This window comes from Onychomys torridus, chromosome 8 (assembly GCF_903995425.1).
Source record: "Onychomys torridus chromosome 8, mOncTor1.1, whole genome shotgun sequence".
Taxonomy (NCBI): Eukaryota; Metazoa; Chordata; class Mammalia; order Rodentia; family Cricetidae; genus Onychomys; species Onychomys torridus.
Genome location: NC_050450.1, coordinates 48,019,055 through 48,032,637, shown reverse-complemented (window position 1 = coordinate 48,032,637; position 13,583 = coordinate 48,019,055). Strand labels below are relative to the sequence as shown.

At 43.3% G+C, this 13,583-nt stretch overlaps 1 protein-coding gene across 2 annotated transcripts in view; it reads left to right on the top strand.

Moving 5' to 3' along the window:
* Positions 1-1,234: 1,234 nt before the first annotated feature.
* The window catches only part of Cops3 (COP9 signalosome subunit 3), a 29,599-nt gene continuing 17,250 nt past the window's right edge, over positions 1,235-13,583 (top strand). For both annotated transcript variants that reach the window (XM_036196321.1, XM_036196320.1), the window contains exons 1-5: positions 1,235-1,402; positions 4,607-4,736; positions 8,715-8,827; positions 8,924-8,973; positions 10,842-10,934. In XM_036196321.1, coding sequence (XP_036052214.1) covers positions 1,348-1,402; positions 4,607-4,736; positions 8,715-8,827; positions 8,924-8,973; positions 10,842-10,934 — 441 coding nt within the window. In that variant the 5' untranslated portion in view covers positions 1,235-1,347. The remainder of the gene's footprint in view (positions 1,403-4,606; positions 4,737-8,714; positions 8,828-8,923; positions 8,974-10,841; positions 10,935-13,583) is intronic.

Sequence of the window (13,583 nt, the reverse complement as noted above, 5' to 3'; positions counted from 1 at the left end):
AGGTCACACTGTAAAAAACAAAAACAAAGAACTCTGGGCCTGCACCAGTGGTGATGTAATTGCAGCCTCTGACTTTAAAAACCTTACCTGGCTTTGCTTAGCACCAAGGGCCTCTCCCAGGCATGAGCCTGCCCTTCATGAGCCAACTAGAGGACTCATTATATTAATTGGCTGAAGAAGGTGTGGTGATTCATGATTTTCTCGTCTGGGTTATTTCAGTGTCTATTCATAAACTCTTTTGTTAACCAAGAAATCGAAAGGGGCACTCTGATTCCCATTCACCATCTGATGGCTCTGCTGGGATGCCCCAAGATTTATGGTAATGTTAATCCCAAAGATTTGAGGAGAAAAGACTACTGACCCAAATCATCATGGCCAAATTAATTAAAGCAAGCTTTTTTTATCTTGAAAGACATGATTGCTACGCGGATTGCAAGGTGGTCTAACGAGGTAGCCATAACAACAGGTAGTCATAACAACCTTTTCACACAAAGGTAGGGTTGCAAGATGGTTATTTAAACAACTTTTTGAAACAAAGGCATGGTTGTTCTTTCCTGGAACAGGCAGTACAGAACCACTTGTAATTAAGGTGGGGCATCGCCCAATCCTCGAAAAACAGGTTTAATTATAAAGAGGAATGAACCTAGTTTGTCTTTACCGTAAAATGGCTTGTAAGCCTAAGATGGAGGCTGCCTGGTTCATTAGTAATACTTTTTTCCTGCCTTGTAGTTCTTTAATTGGCAGAGAAAAGGAGCCGTTCTTGCACCGCTTAGCATCAATCAGGCTTGGCAGCAAGCACCATTATCTACTGAGCCATCTCTCTCCGGCTTTTTTTAAAAACCACCTGAGAGTTTTACAAGTGGTAAAAACAAGAGACAAGCTAGCCACTCAACCACACAGCTGCTAAGTGGTTAAAAACGGTTCCAAACCCAGTCCAACTGACTCCAGCAAAAAACAAAAAACATTTCCGGAAGTGACAATGGAGCTGTCAGAAGTATGTAGCTAGGTGAAAAATGTTCGGCCATTCTTAGCAAAACTGGGCCCAGATGTTTTGTGCTTAAATATTATTCCTTCCTTTCTCAATTATTTCCATTTAATGCAAGATTTCACAAGCGCTCGACACGGAGAGGCGAGGGAGGGAAACTAACTTCCGGCGACTAGCGGAACTGTTTCCATAGAGACAGGAGGGGGGGTCCTCAGCCAGGTGAGATCTCGCGGTGCTTGGCCGGCGGAAGTGACGTGCCTTCCTCAAGGCTTTGGTGGGTCGAGGGGCCCCACCTCCCAGAGCGGCGGCCTTTTCCCGCGCGAGCCAGCCACCTCTGCTGCTTGGGCCTCCAGCGGGGAAGCATGGCGTCTGCCCTGGAGCAGTTCGTGAACAGTGTCCGACAGCTCTCAGCTCAAGGTAGGGCCTGTGCCGCAGGGCTGGGCCTGCACGCCGCGGCGCCGGTGCGGATGCTGGGACCGCCTTTAGCTCCAGCCTCTCCCGCGGAGCTGCTCGGGTCTCGGTACTTAGGGCTGGAGCGCACGGCGGCGAGCAGCACTCCTCGTGCTGTCGGGCGCTGTAGTCCCCGCCGTCGCCTTGCCCTGTCTCGGGCTCTGGGGACTTTCCTTCCCCTCCCCCTATGCCCCCTCCCTTGGCTTTCGGGCCCCTGCCACCGTGCGCCGCTTGACAGTTTGGGGGCGTGACTTCCGCTAGAGGCATTCCGGGACAGCCATTGGTCCCTTGGCCGTCCCTTCTTTTCGGTGATTGGTTAAACGCCCGGTCTGTCCTGCCGGTCTGGCCACCCTGTCCAGGCCTCTGGAGCGGCTGGAGGAGACGCCTCTCTGGGCTCCTTGGCTCGGAGGCTCGAGCCTTGGCTGGCCAGCAGCGCACGCTCGGAATCCTCCGCTCCCTTTCGGTCGTACCGAACCCCAGGGGAGCCCTCACTTGTCAGACTGCATTTCTAGGGCGTAGAATTGTTACTTTATTTTTCCCTTAATTTACATGCTGTCTGGTTCATTCATCTTAATCACTTGAACACACATAATCTTGAGCCAGAATAATGTGATCTCTCCTTAATAGAGTTGAGGGAATTGAGTGGAGAAAGCGAGGAAAATGCTTGAGACAGTGCTTCTCATGGGATACAATAAGTATCACTACAAGCTGTTGTTGACATCCTGGAAGTGTCTGTGAGGTTAGACTCATCTCCGTTTGTAAAAGAGAGAGATAGGAGGTGTGTCGGGGTGCTGTTATAAGGTTTAGATGATACTGTATGAAACCATGCAAAATAAATAGTAATTCTCGTTTCCTCATTAAGCTCACAGGCCAGTTACATACTTGTGAGTTGTTTTGTTTTTTTAAATATATCATTTATCTATACCGCACAAATAGGATTAAAGTTAAGTAAAGTGGGAGCGTATTGGGTGATAATTTTGTTTGTGTTCTGACAAATAAAGCTTGTCTGAAAGATCAAAGAAGCAGAGCAGCAGCCATGACAAACAGAATACCACACAACAGGAGTGTGGCAGTGTACTTCTTTAATCCCAGTCAGCACTCTAGAGGCAGAGGTGGGGTGGATCTCTTGAGTTCAGGGCCAGCCAGCACTACACAGTGAGACCCCTATCTCTAAATAAACAAGTTAGCCGGGGCTGGAGAATGGCTTGGGAAACACTAACTACCCTTCAGAAGACCTGAGTTCAGTTCCTAGCATTGTTCAGTGACTCCCAACTACTCATAACATCAGCTCCAGGGAATCCAATACACAATACCTTCTTCAGGTCTCCTTGGGCACCTTCGCTTACATGCACATACCCACATACAGACAATTAAAATACAATCAACCAGTTGGTGGTGATGCACACCTTTAGCCAGCACTTGGGAGGCAGAGGCAGGAGAATCTCTGAGTGTGAGGCCAGCCTGGTCTACAGAGTGAGCTCCAAGACAGCCAGGGCTGTTACACAGAGAAACCCTGTCTCACAGAAATAAAGAGAAACTGTATGCATCCATGGGCAAGCACTCCCTTACATGTGGGCTATCTCTAGAAGGATATGTAAGGCATTCGTTGATAGCACTGATTTGCTTCTGAGGAAAGATAAAGGTGGCTGGAGTATGGAATCTGAATGAAGAGGTTTCTGTTAAATTTTGCATTATAAACATGCTGTCTATAAACACGTATTTATGTTTTTGTTTGTTTTGGAGACAGGGTCTCACTATGTAATCCTGGCTGGTCTGAAATTTTATGGAGATCCACCTGCCTTTGCTCCTGAGTGCTGGGATTAAAGATGTGTCACCACCCCCAGCCACACTATAACACTATTATTAAATGGGACTTTTTTTTTTTTTTTTTTTTTTTGGTCAGTTTGGAGATTAATTCAACAAGCTGTAGTAGGCACTTTATTCTCCAACTAGAGAAGTAGCATAGTCCCTCACACTTGACTTGACTTTGAATTACTTGGCCACCACAATCCTTTGTAGTTCAGGGAGGGCAGAGAGGGCAGATAGTTTAGTCCCAGGGAATGTGTATGTGTTCAGAGACTGTCTAAGCTGATGGCTGAATGGAAGATTGTATGTATAGAAGCACCAAGAGGAGAGAATGTGGAGTGTTGATTTTTCTCAGTGGGGTGTGATTGAAGCGTGGGTTGTGGGGATAGAAGTAGAGGTGTGGCTAGAGAAACTGCAGAAACCAGGTACTAAATTGGCTCTGGAAGATGAGCTGATGTGTTTGGAATTCTTGTCCTGTTTTGTTTTTGTTTTTCAAGACAGGGTTTCTCTTTGTAGTCTGACTGTCCTAGAACTCACTCTGTAGACCAGGCTGGCCTCAAACTTCCAGAGATCTGCCTGTCTCTGCCTCCTGAGTGCCTAGATTAAAGGCGCGTGCCACCACCGCTAGGTGTGTAAAAGACTTTGGTGTAATTTGATTGAATTTTCACATTGGAACAAAGATCTAAGTAGGCATGCCGTGTAGAAGATGTATCCATATGAGAAGTGATAAAGTCAGCTTAAGACATGAGAGGGAACGGAGTGGAGCTGAGGAACTTGGGGAATAAATGAAGTGCTGTTTGGCTGTGAGAGGGAGTGATAGGACGTCTGTTTCTGGCTTTGGGGACTAGAGGGAGTTGGAAAGTGTTTTCTCTGACACTTTGAGTTTTGAGGCATGGGCAAGTTGTTTGTTCTGGTCCTTCCCAGTACAGGAAGACACAACAGATCCTCTTTAAGTTTCACGCCTTTAATCCCAGCACTCAGGAGGTAGAGACAGGCAGATCTCTGTGAGTTTGAGGCCAGCCTGGTCTACAGAAAGAGTTCTAGGACAGCCAGGGCTGTTACACAGAGAACCCTGTCTCAAAAATTTTTTAAAAAAAAACAACAAATTGGGCTGGAGAGATGGTTCAGCGGTTCAGAGCACTGGCTGTTCTTCCAGAGGTCCTGAGTTCAATTCCCAGCAACCACATGGTGGCTCACAACCATCTGTAATGAGATCTGTATACAAAACACTGTATACATAATAAATAAATAAATCTTTTTAAAAAATTATCTCTAAGTACTTGAGCTTTGAGAAGGAAGTCTGGATGGAGTTCTTTAGTTTGGTTAGCACCCTAACTCAGCAACTCATGTTGTTCTGTTTTGCAGGGCAAATGACTCAGCTCTGTGAGCTGATCAACAAGAGTGGAGAACTGCTTGCGAAGAACTTGTCCCATTTGGACACTGTGCTTGGGGCTCTAGATGTTCAAGAACACTCCTTGGGTGTCCTTGCTGTTCTGTAAGGCGCTTTCTTTTTTTCTTTTATAGTTTTGTGCTTGTTACAATCTGCACTTTCTAGCGTGCACCTGTGTGTGTGTGTGTGTGTGTGTGTGTGTGTGTGTGTATTATATTTTGTTCACTTTCATGTTTGTTTGAAGACAAGGTCTCTCTGTAGCCCTAGCTGTCCTGGAACTCACTATATAGATCAGGTTAGCCTCAAACTAAGAGATCCACCTGCCTCTGTCTCTGAATGCTGGGATTAGTGTGCACCACTACACCTGGGATTAGTGTGCACCACTACACCTGGCTCCAGCTTTATCATTTTTTGAAAGATTTATTGACTTTTTTTTTTAAGGTTCTTCAAGACAGGGTTTCTGTGTGTAACAACTCTGTATGTTTTAGAACTCGCTTTGTAGATGAGGCTGGCCTCAAACTCATAAAGATCCTCTGCCTCCTGAGAACTGGGATTAAAAGTGTGCACCACCACAGCACAACCAAGATTTATTGATTTTATGAGTGTGAGTATTTCACTTGCATATACAGATGTGTACTGCATGCATTCCTGGTACACACAAAAGTCAGAAGAGGGTGTTGTATTCCCCTGAAACTGGAGTTATGGGTGGTTGTGAGCCACCATGTGGGCACTGAATCTAATCCAGGCTCTCTGCAAGAGAAACAGGTTCTCTTAACTGCTGAGTGAACTCTCCAGCTTCCAGTTTCATCATTTTGACTCATTGTTTGTGTTTATACAATTTGAAATTTTTTTTAAATTTTTTAAAAAATGTATGTGTATATGTTGGTGATGCCCTTAGAAGACAGAAGAGGAGCTGGAGTCAAAGGCAGATGTGAGCCACTTCACATGGGTGTTTGAAACTGAACTAAGGTCCTCTGCAAGAACAGCAAGTGTTTTTAACCTCTGAGCCATTTTGCCCCTTGGAAATGTCTTTTAAAAAATGATTGGCTTTTACAACCCTAGGCATTATAATTTGCATTTGTCTCAGAGACTTACCCACCTTTTCTAACTTAGAAAGAAAATAGGTAGACAATAGAATAGGAAACTGTGGACTATAGTTAGTGACCTATCTTCTTATGGCCTGCCACAAATTTTTAAACCTATTGTAACTGGAGTTCCTTGTAAAAATGTCTCACAGAATTTGTTTTGCTGTTGTAGTATATATAAATGGGGATGTTGTCAGGGCATTTAAAATAATAAATATCTGGCCCCAGTCACACTAGGAATTCTGTATTTTTTTTTTCCTTATTTATTTTATGTGCATTGGTGTTGGTGTGTAGGTCTGTGTGAGGGCATCAGAAGCCCTGGAACTGGAATTATAGACAGGTGTGAGCTGCTATGTGGGTGCTGGGAATTGAACCTGGGTCCTCTGGAAGAATAGCCAGTGCTCTTAACCACCAAGCCATCTCTCCAGCCCCCAGGAATTCTGTATTTTTATTTTTATTTTATTTTTTATTTATTTTATTTTATTTTTTTAAATTATGTATACAGTATTCTGCCTGCATGTTTCCCTGCAGGCCAGAAGAGGGCACCAGATCTCATTACAGGTGGTTGTGAGCCACCATGTGGTTGCTGGGAATTGAACTCAGGACCTTTGGAAAGGCAGTCGGTGCTCTTAACCACTGAGCCATTTCTCCAGCCCAAATTCTGTATTTTTAAAAGGAATTTTTTAAAAAGATGAAAGAGCAGATAGTATGTATATTTAAGATCTATGTAAAAACATACTTTTTACATATATTTGTTTGTGTGTGTTTACATGCATGTGCAGGGTCAGAGACAACTTGTGGGAGTTGGTTCTTTCCTGTTGTGAGGTTTCAGGGATCGAGTTCAGTCCTCAGCCTTGGCTGTATGCACCCTTACCCTCTGAGCCATCTCACTGGCCCACCATTTAGTACAGTCTGATCCTGAACTCATATCTTCCTGCCTTAGTCTTCCTAGTGTTAGTGCCTATAACCATGAAAACATTTTGATGCTGTATGGTGTCTTACCACTGTATTTCAGTTATATGTAGATACTGTGTGAAAAGAACCTTGAAATTGTGTCTGAAGCCTCACTTAAATCTATATTCTTTCACTTTCGGAACGTGGAGCCCTGAACTTCTGCCTTTTATCAGGTGGAAATCACAGTGCTTTGTTGAAATTGTTTCTGGTACACCTTCATAATTACAGAACATAAAGTGACATTGTTAAGTGGGACTGTGTAGATGAAGGTAGGTAAACTATCAGCTAGTTCTTTCAGTATTCCAGGCAGAAATGGCATCCAACCAGCCACGGCATCTTGAACCTGCACTACTGCCTCAGCCTCCTACCACACCATCCCCCTCTTTGCCTTAGTTGAGTACTTTCTCTCCAAAACAAGAAAAGTAACAAGAGACTAAATAAAATGATGTGTATTTTATTTTGTGTGGAGGAGGGGCACGTACGTTTGTTCCACATGATAGAGGTCATAGGACCCTCCTTCCTCCATGTCACTCTTGGGGATCAAATTCAGGTTGTCAGGCTTGGCTGCAACTGCCTTTACCTGCTGAGCACCTCAGTGGCCCTGAGCAACTCATTCTTTGTGGTTCTTCAGGACAGGGATTCTCTGTGTAACAGCCCTGGCTGTCCTGGAACTCGCTCTGTAGACCAGGCTGGCCTCAAACTCAGACCCACCTGCCACTGCCTCCAAGGCATGCTACCTGGCTAGGAACTGATTCTTAACTGAGTAAGTGTCCTGATCACATTGGGGCTTAAAGAAAACAAAGAAACAAACAAAAAACCCAATTACATTGGATAGGTGATAAAAGTTTAGATTCAGGGCTGGAGAGATGGCTCAGAGGTTAAGAACACTGGCTGTTCTTCCAGAGGTTCTGAGGCTCACAACCATCTGTAATGAGATCTGGCACCCTCTTCTGTGTATATAATAAATAAATAAATATTTTTTAAAAGTTTAGATTCAGTTATTCCTAGGTATTATATAACCTAATGATTAACTTCATCTAAGAGTTTTTCCATTCTGAACCTGGCCTAGGGGTGCACACCTTTAAACTTAGCACTTGGGAGGCAGAAAATAGGTGGGTCTCTGTGATTTTGAGGTCAGCCTGTTCTACATCGTGAGTTCTGGGACACCCAGAGAGGGCTCTGTAGAGAGGCCCTGTCTAAAAAAAGTAAGTTTTTTTATTCTGAATGTTGTCCTATTTGAAGGATATTTTCCTTAACCTCTGTTTGTATCTTTGTTCTGTATTGTGAGGAGGGGGAAAAAAAACAGGCCAGGAATATTTGGTGAATTCTGAGACTTAATTTATTATTATTATTATTATTATTATTATTATTATTATTATTATTATTCCCTCCCCCAAACAGGACTTCTCTCTGTGTAGTTCTGGAACTTACTCTATAGACCAGTCAGTCTGGCCTTGAAATCAGAGATTCACCTGCCTCTGACTCCCAAGTGCAGGGATTAAAGGCATGTGCCACCACTGCCCAGCTTGTTTTTCTTTTTCTTAATATTTTTTTTTTTTGGTATGAGTGTTTTGCCTGCATGTATATATGTGTACCACTTGCATCCTTGATGCCTGTGGAGATCAGAAGATTGTATCAGATCCCCTAAAAAAAAAGAAGTTATGGTTATGAGCCATCATGTAGTTCTGAGACTTGAACCCAGGTCCTCTGCAAGAAGGCCCTGGAGAGATGGCTTAGTGGTTAAGAGCACTGACTGCTCTTCCAGAGGTCTTGAGTTCAATTCCCAGCAACCACAGGGTACTGAGATCTGGTGCCCTCTTCTGGCCTGCAGGAACACGCACAGGCAGAATACTGTAAACATAATAAGTAAATCTTTAAAGAAAAGAAAAAAAAAAGAGTAACAAGTGCTCTTAACCACTGAGCCATCTCTCCAGTCCTGTGATACTTAATCTCACAGAGGTAGGATGGACTTCAGGTTTAAGTTGTTTCTGTCCTTTACTATATGAAATACAAGATAATTTGGTTCTTTTTCTCTCCATTCTAGGTTTGTGAAGTTTTCGATGCCCAGTGTTCCTGACTTTGAAACACTATTCTCACAGGTTCAGCTTTTCATTAGTACTTGTAATGGCGAGCACATTCGATATGCAACAGATACGTGTAAGCTAATAATATTTCCTCTTCCTGAATGTATTTTCCTTTGTAGTGTTTATATTTTCAATATTTTGTTATTGTTTTTGTTATTGTTACATCTAGTTGCTGGGCTTTGCCATCAGCTAACAAATGCACTTGTGGAAAGAAAACAGGTAAGAAATGTTATTCAAGTATTCATAGTTCTGTTAAAGTGTGTGTTTGACTCGTGAACTAGTATAGTGAACATCTAGGTTTAGTACTCAGCATCCCAATATGTGTGGTTCCTGGAGAGCAGCCTTTGGCTAGATGTGATGCCTCCAGGGAGGTGGCTGGTGGTGAGGATTGTTTCTGAAGCTGCAAGTCTGGACTGGAGATGTGGCTCAGTGGTAGAGCAGTTGCTTGGCATGTATGAGGTACTTGGCTCCATGCCCAGTGCTGAAGGAAGAAAAAAACAAAGCAAACTAAAAACTACCAATTAGTGCCCTTTGTATTATAATGATGTTATTTTTATTTTTTCCTTTTAGCTTTTAATTATGATTTTCACTTTCTAAAATGCTGAAAGGATAGTATAAAGACTTCTATGCTCTTGACTTAGATTCTCCAAATGTTAGCGTTCCCTGCACTTGTTTACTACCCCCCCCCATTGAAATTCAGTTTAGATATTTGTTCCTTAAATACTTCAGTGGGGGCTCTCCAGACATTCTCATAGACCACAGTGAAGATGGTCAGCATTTGAAAATGGATCTTAAGATAATGCTCTCACAAAACCACAGACTAGCCAGATGTGGTCATCTGTGTGGTTGATGTTCTCTATGGCACATGCAGACCTCAGAGCTTAGGTTGATACTCCGTTTTTTTTCTTTAGTTTGCTTTCACTTTCAATGGTTCGTAGACTTTGCCTTTGGCACAAATTATGATTTGGGTGTTTCTTTTTTATTTGAAAATGAACTTTAGGGCTAGGAGGCTGAAGGCAGAAGGAGCCTTTGATATTCTGTAGGAATATTCTGTAGGAGCACTAAACAGTTTGGTTAGAAGCTGTGGGGATAGAAAGGTGGCTCAGTGGTTAAGGGCATTGGCTGATGACCTGAGTTCGATTCCAAGCATCTACATAGTGAGTTATAACTAAATATAACTCCAGTTTCAGGGAATCCAATCTTCTGGCTCTAGGGCACCCAGGGCACCAGGTACTCATGTGGTACATAGACATCCATGCGGGCAGAAAAACCTGTACACATCAAACAACAACAACAAAAACTTAGTCGTGTCAGCACTTGGAAGGTAGAGGCAAGAGGATCATGCATTCAAGGTCATCGTTGGATACATATCTAGTTCAAGGTTAAATTGGGCTATGCATCCCTGTCTTGGGGATGGTTAATACTACTGTGTCTTTTCTGGGTGGTGGGGGAGAGAAGAGGAGAGCTGTTACCATACCTCTTTATTGAAAAAGCAGTAAATTTATGTAGGTATTTTTAGCTTCATATTCTGACCAGAGTTGTGCCTCACTTAAAGCTGCATACTGTTGTTTGTAACTGGGGTTGGGAAGCAGTCTGCTCATGATACGTGGTTATAAATTGAGTCTTTAGGGCTAATACTCTGAAAACATGCTAGCACCATGACTAGCTAGCTAGCAAGAAAGCCGGAGAGATGCTCCTATCTCTGGCTCTTGAGTGCTGGAATTCTGAGTATGTACTGTCACATCCAGCTTTTCCATGGATTCAGGGGATTGAACTCAGATCCTGATACTTATATGACAAGAACTTTACCAACTGAACAATCTCCTCCCCACCCTCAAGAAAATAATACAGTTTATTACTGATACTCAGTTGATTTAAAAATGATACTGAAATTAAGTATTCCAAGAAACGTATCAAAACACTTTCTGACTAAATAGAGGCAGACGTTTCCTGACATAGTATGGAAACCTTATTGCTATGGAAGGAACCTATCAATTAGTGTTGTTTTTTATTTGTAAGTGACAACATAAGATCCAATGTGCTGCCAACTTTGAGAACTTATCTGAAAGAGATGTCATTTCTGACAGCCTCTTCGAGGAATTGGCATCCTTAAGCAAGCCATAGACAAGATGCAGATGAATACGAACCAGCTGACCTCCGTCCATGCTGATCTCTGCCAGGTATGCAGCAAGTATGTGGTAACACCTGGTATTGGTGTGAGGCTGTTCATGGACACATGTGGTGTAGAGATAATGGGTGTAGAGTGTCTTGTAGGGGTTGAAATATGGGGGATGGGGCTTTTGAATAGGATCATCATAACGGTTGTAGCATTTTTAAAATTTAAGTCATTTTCTGTTCACTAAATTATCAAACTTAGAGTAAAAAACACAGGCAACCTTTTATGTCTTGATACATTTTTTATTTATCTTTATCTAAGTAACTCAAAGTCCAAAAGACTCCCCAAAGGTGAGGATGTGTGATGAGGTCTCCCTGCCACTGTTGCTAGCCACAGTTCTTTTCAGAGAAAACCTTTATAAGTAAGTTTGTTGCAGCTCTGTGGGTTTGGTCCTGGATTTTGGCACCAAAATGGGAGTTTTGCAACTCTGAGGGAGAAGTATCCTGGCCACTTGGGGAGTCAGGCAATGGTTGGAGCTGGAGGCCGAGGTATTCCAGATACCTCCAGCTGCTGGGACAGCCCAGCAGGGAAGGGATCCTGTTTGGGAGAGTCAGGCTATACCTGGTGTGGTGGGGAATGGCCTCCCTGCAGGATATAACAGTCCTGCTCCTCCCCTGGAGAGCCGCTACAGCTGAGCTTTGCTCTGTCCCCACTTAGGGGGCTTCCCCGCAGAGCTCTGCTTCTTCTTCCGTCTAAGATGTTGCTTCTTTTGCTTCATTCTGCAAAAGGGGAAACCCCTGGATATATGGCTCCAGAGAAAAGTGTTACTTTTTCAGCTCCCCTTGCTCTGTCCACTGAGGGACGTTTCAGCAAGGTTTTTCTGTTCAGCTCATGGGACATCTTAGCAAGGTTTTTCTCTGCACCAGTGAATGAAGATCTTCACACCCAAAACTCCTTTGAGAAAGAGATTTATTTGGGAAGGAGGAGTCCAGGAGAGTAGCCACCTCTGCCAGGGTGGAGAGAACAGCCCACAACTGACCAGGCAGGGTGGTTTGTATAGGATGTCTTGGGGCAGAGTCAACCAGGGATTGGTTAGTTTTGTTTTGTTTTGTTTTGTTTTTTTCTTCTGCCTAGGGATTAGTCAGCTTTGTGGGCTAGGGGCAGAGATTGTCCTGATTTCAGAGCCAAACTGTGTTTCTTTCACTGGCTTTTCTTGGCTTTTTGATACTAATTCTAATGCCAGGCCATATTTCTTTCACTGACTGATTCCAAGAGTGTTTCTTTGGTACTGGTTTCAGTCAGGCACGTTTTCTTGGTTCTGGGTTTGGGGAGAAAGTGTTCCTTTCTCTGGCTTAGGTTCCAAACCCAGGCTGTGTGTCTTTCCCTGGTTCTGGGCTTCAGGGTCACGGTGCTACTTTCCTGCTCTGTGATTGGTTGGTTTCATAGGTCGATTGGCCAGGGGCACAGATGGCTCTGATCTGAACCATATTTCCTTAGTTCTGGGCTCCAGGGTCAGGGTGGGTTTCTTTAGCCAGCCCCTCTTCCCTACAGTCTTTGTTAATACTTTCTTGTGCATTTCTTCTAAAAATCCTTTACACATACAAGCAAGTGTATACACCTACTTTTTCTTTAAAAAACAAAACAAAGCCCACAAATCCCAGTAATGTGTGGATTTCCATATATTTTGATTTTTCCTATTTAATGCATCTTGGAGATGAATATGTGATGTGAATTATGCTCCACAGCTGTCCGTAATATGAGTAGGTTGCACTGGAGCTAAACCGTGCGTGGAGTGTTTGTGGTGTGGACTACCAACACATGTTCTTTTTCTTACATCTTTCATTTTTCAAAGTGCTTTTGTGACAGGGATAGCATATACCTAGTTCTTACTTGATTTGATTATTATTATTGGGTTTTTTGTTTTGTTTTTTGAGATAGGACCACTCTTCATAAGCTCTAGCTGTCCTGGAACTCATTGTGTAAACCAGGCTAGCCTCAGATTCACAGAGATCTACCTCCATCTGCCTCCAAATACTGGGATTAAAGGCGTGCACCACAATACCTGGTTACACCTAATTTTTATTTTTTATTTTTTTCATTTTTTTAAAATAACTTATTTGTTGTTATTTTATGTACATTGATATTTTCCCTGAGCGAGGGCGTCAGAGTTGGGGTTACAGATAGTTGTAAGCTGCCATGTGAGTGCTGGGGACTGAACCTGGGACCTCTGGAAGAGCAGTTAGTGTTCGTAACCACTGAGCCATCTCTCCAGCCCCTTATCTAAGTTTTAGAGTCTGCAGACATCTCCACTGTTGCGGTTGTTTGGATACATTACATTCCTTGTGTACTTGCACATTTGTTTTGGGTTTTGGTTTTTCGAGACATGGTTTCTCTCTGTAGCTCTGGCTGTTTTGGAGCTTTCTTTGTAGACCAGGCTAGCCTCAAATTCACAGAGATCTGCCTCTGCCTCCCAAGTGCTGGAATTGAAGGCAGTACTGGTCTGTTTTTGTTTTACTAGTTCAGTGAATTGAAAATGAGTACTGTTCGCTCATCCAGAAACCCATGAGTGGTGGATGGGTACTGAACTGTGTCTGTGGAATTCTGATTTTCAATTCATCTGTGATTTGTTCTACCTTAGTGTTAGTGTTTTCACTTGGTTTTATTTTTACCCCCCCCCCCCCAGGACAGGGTTTCTCTGGGTGACAGCCCTAGC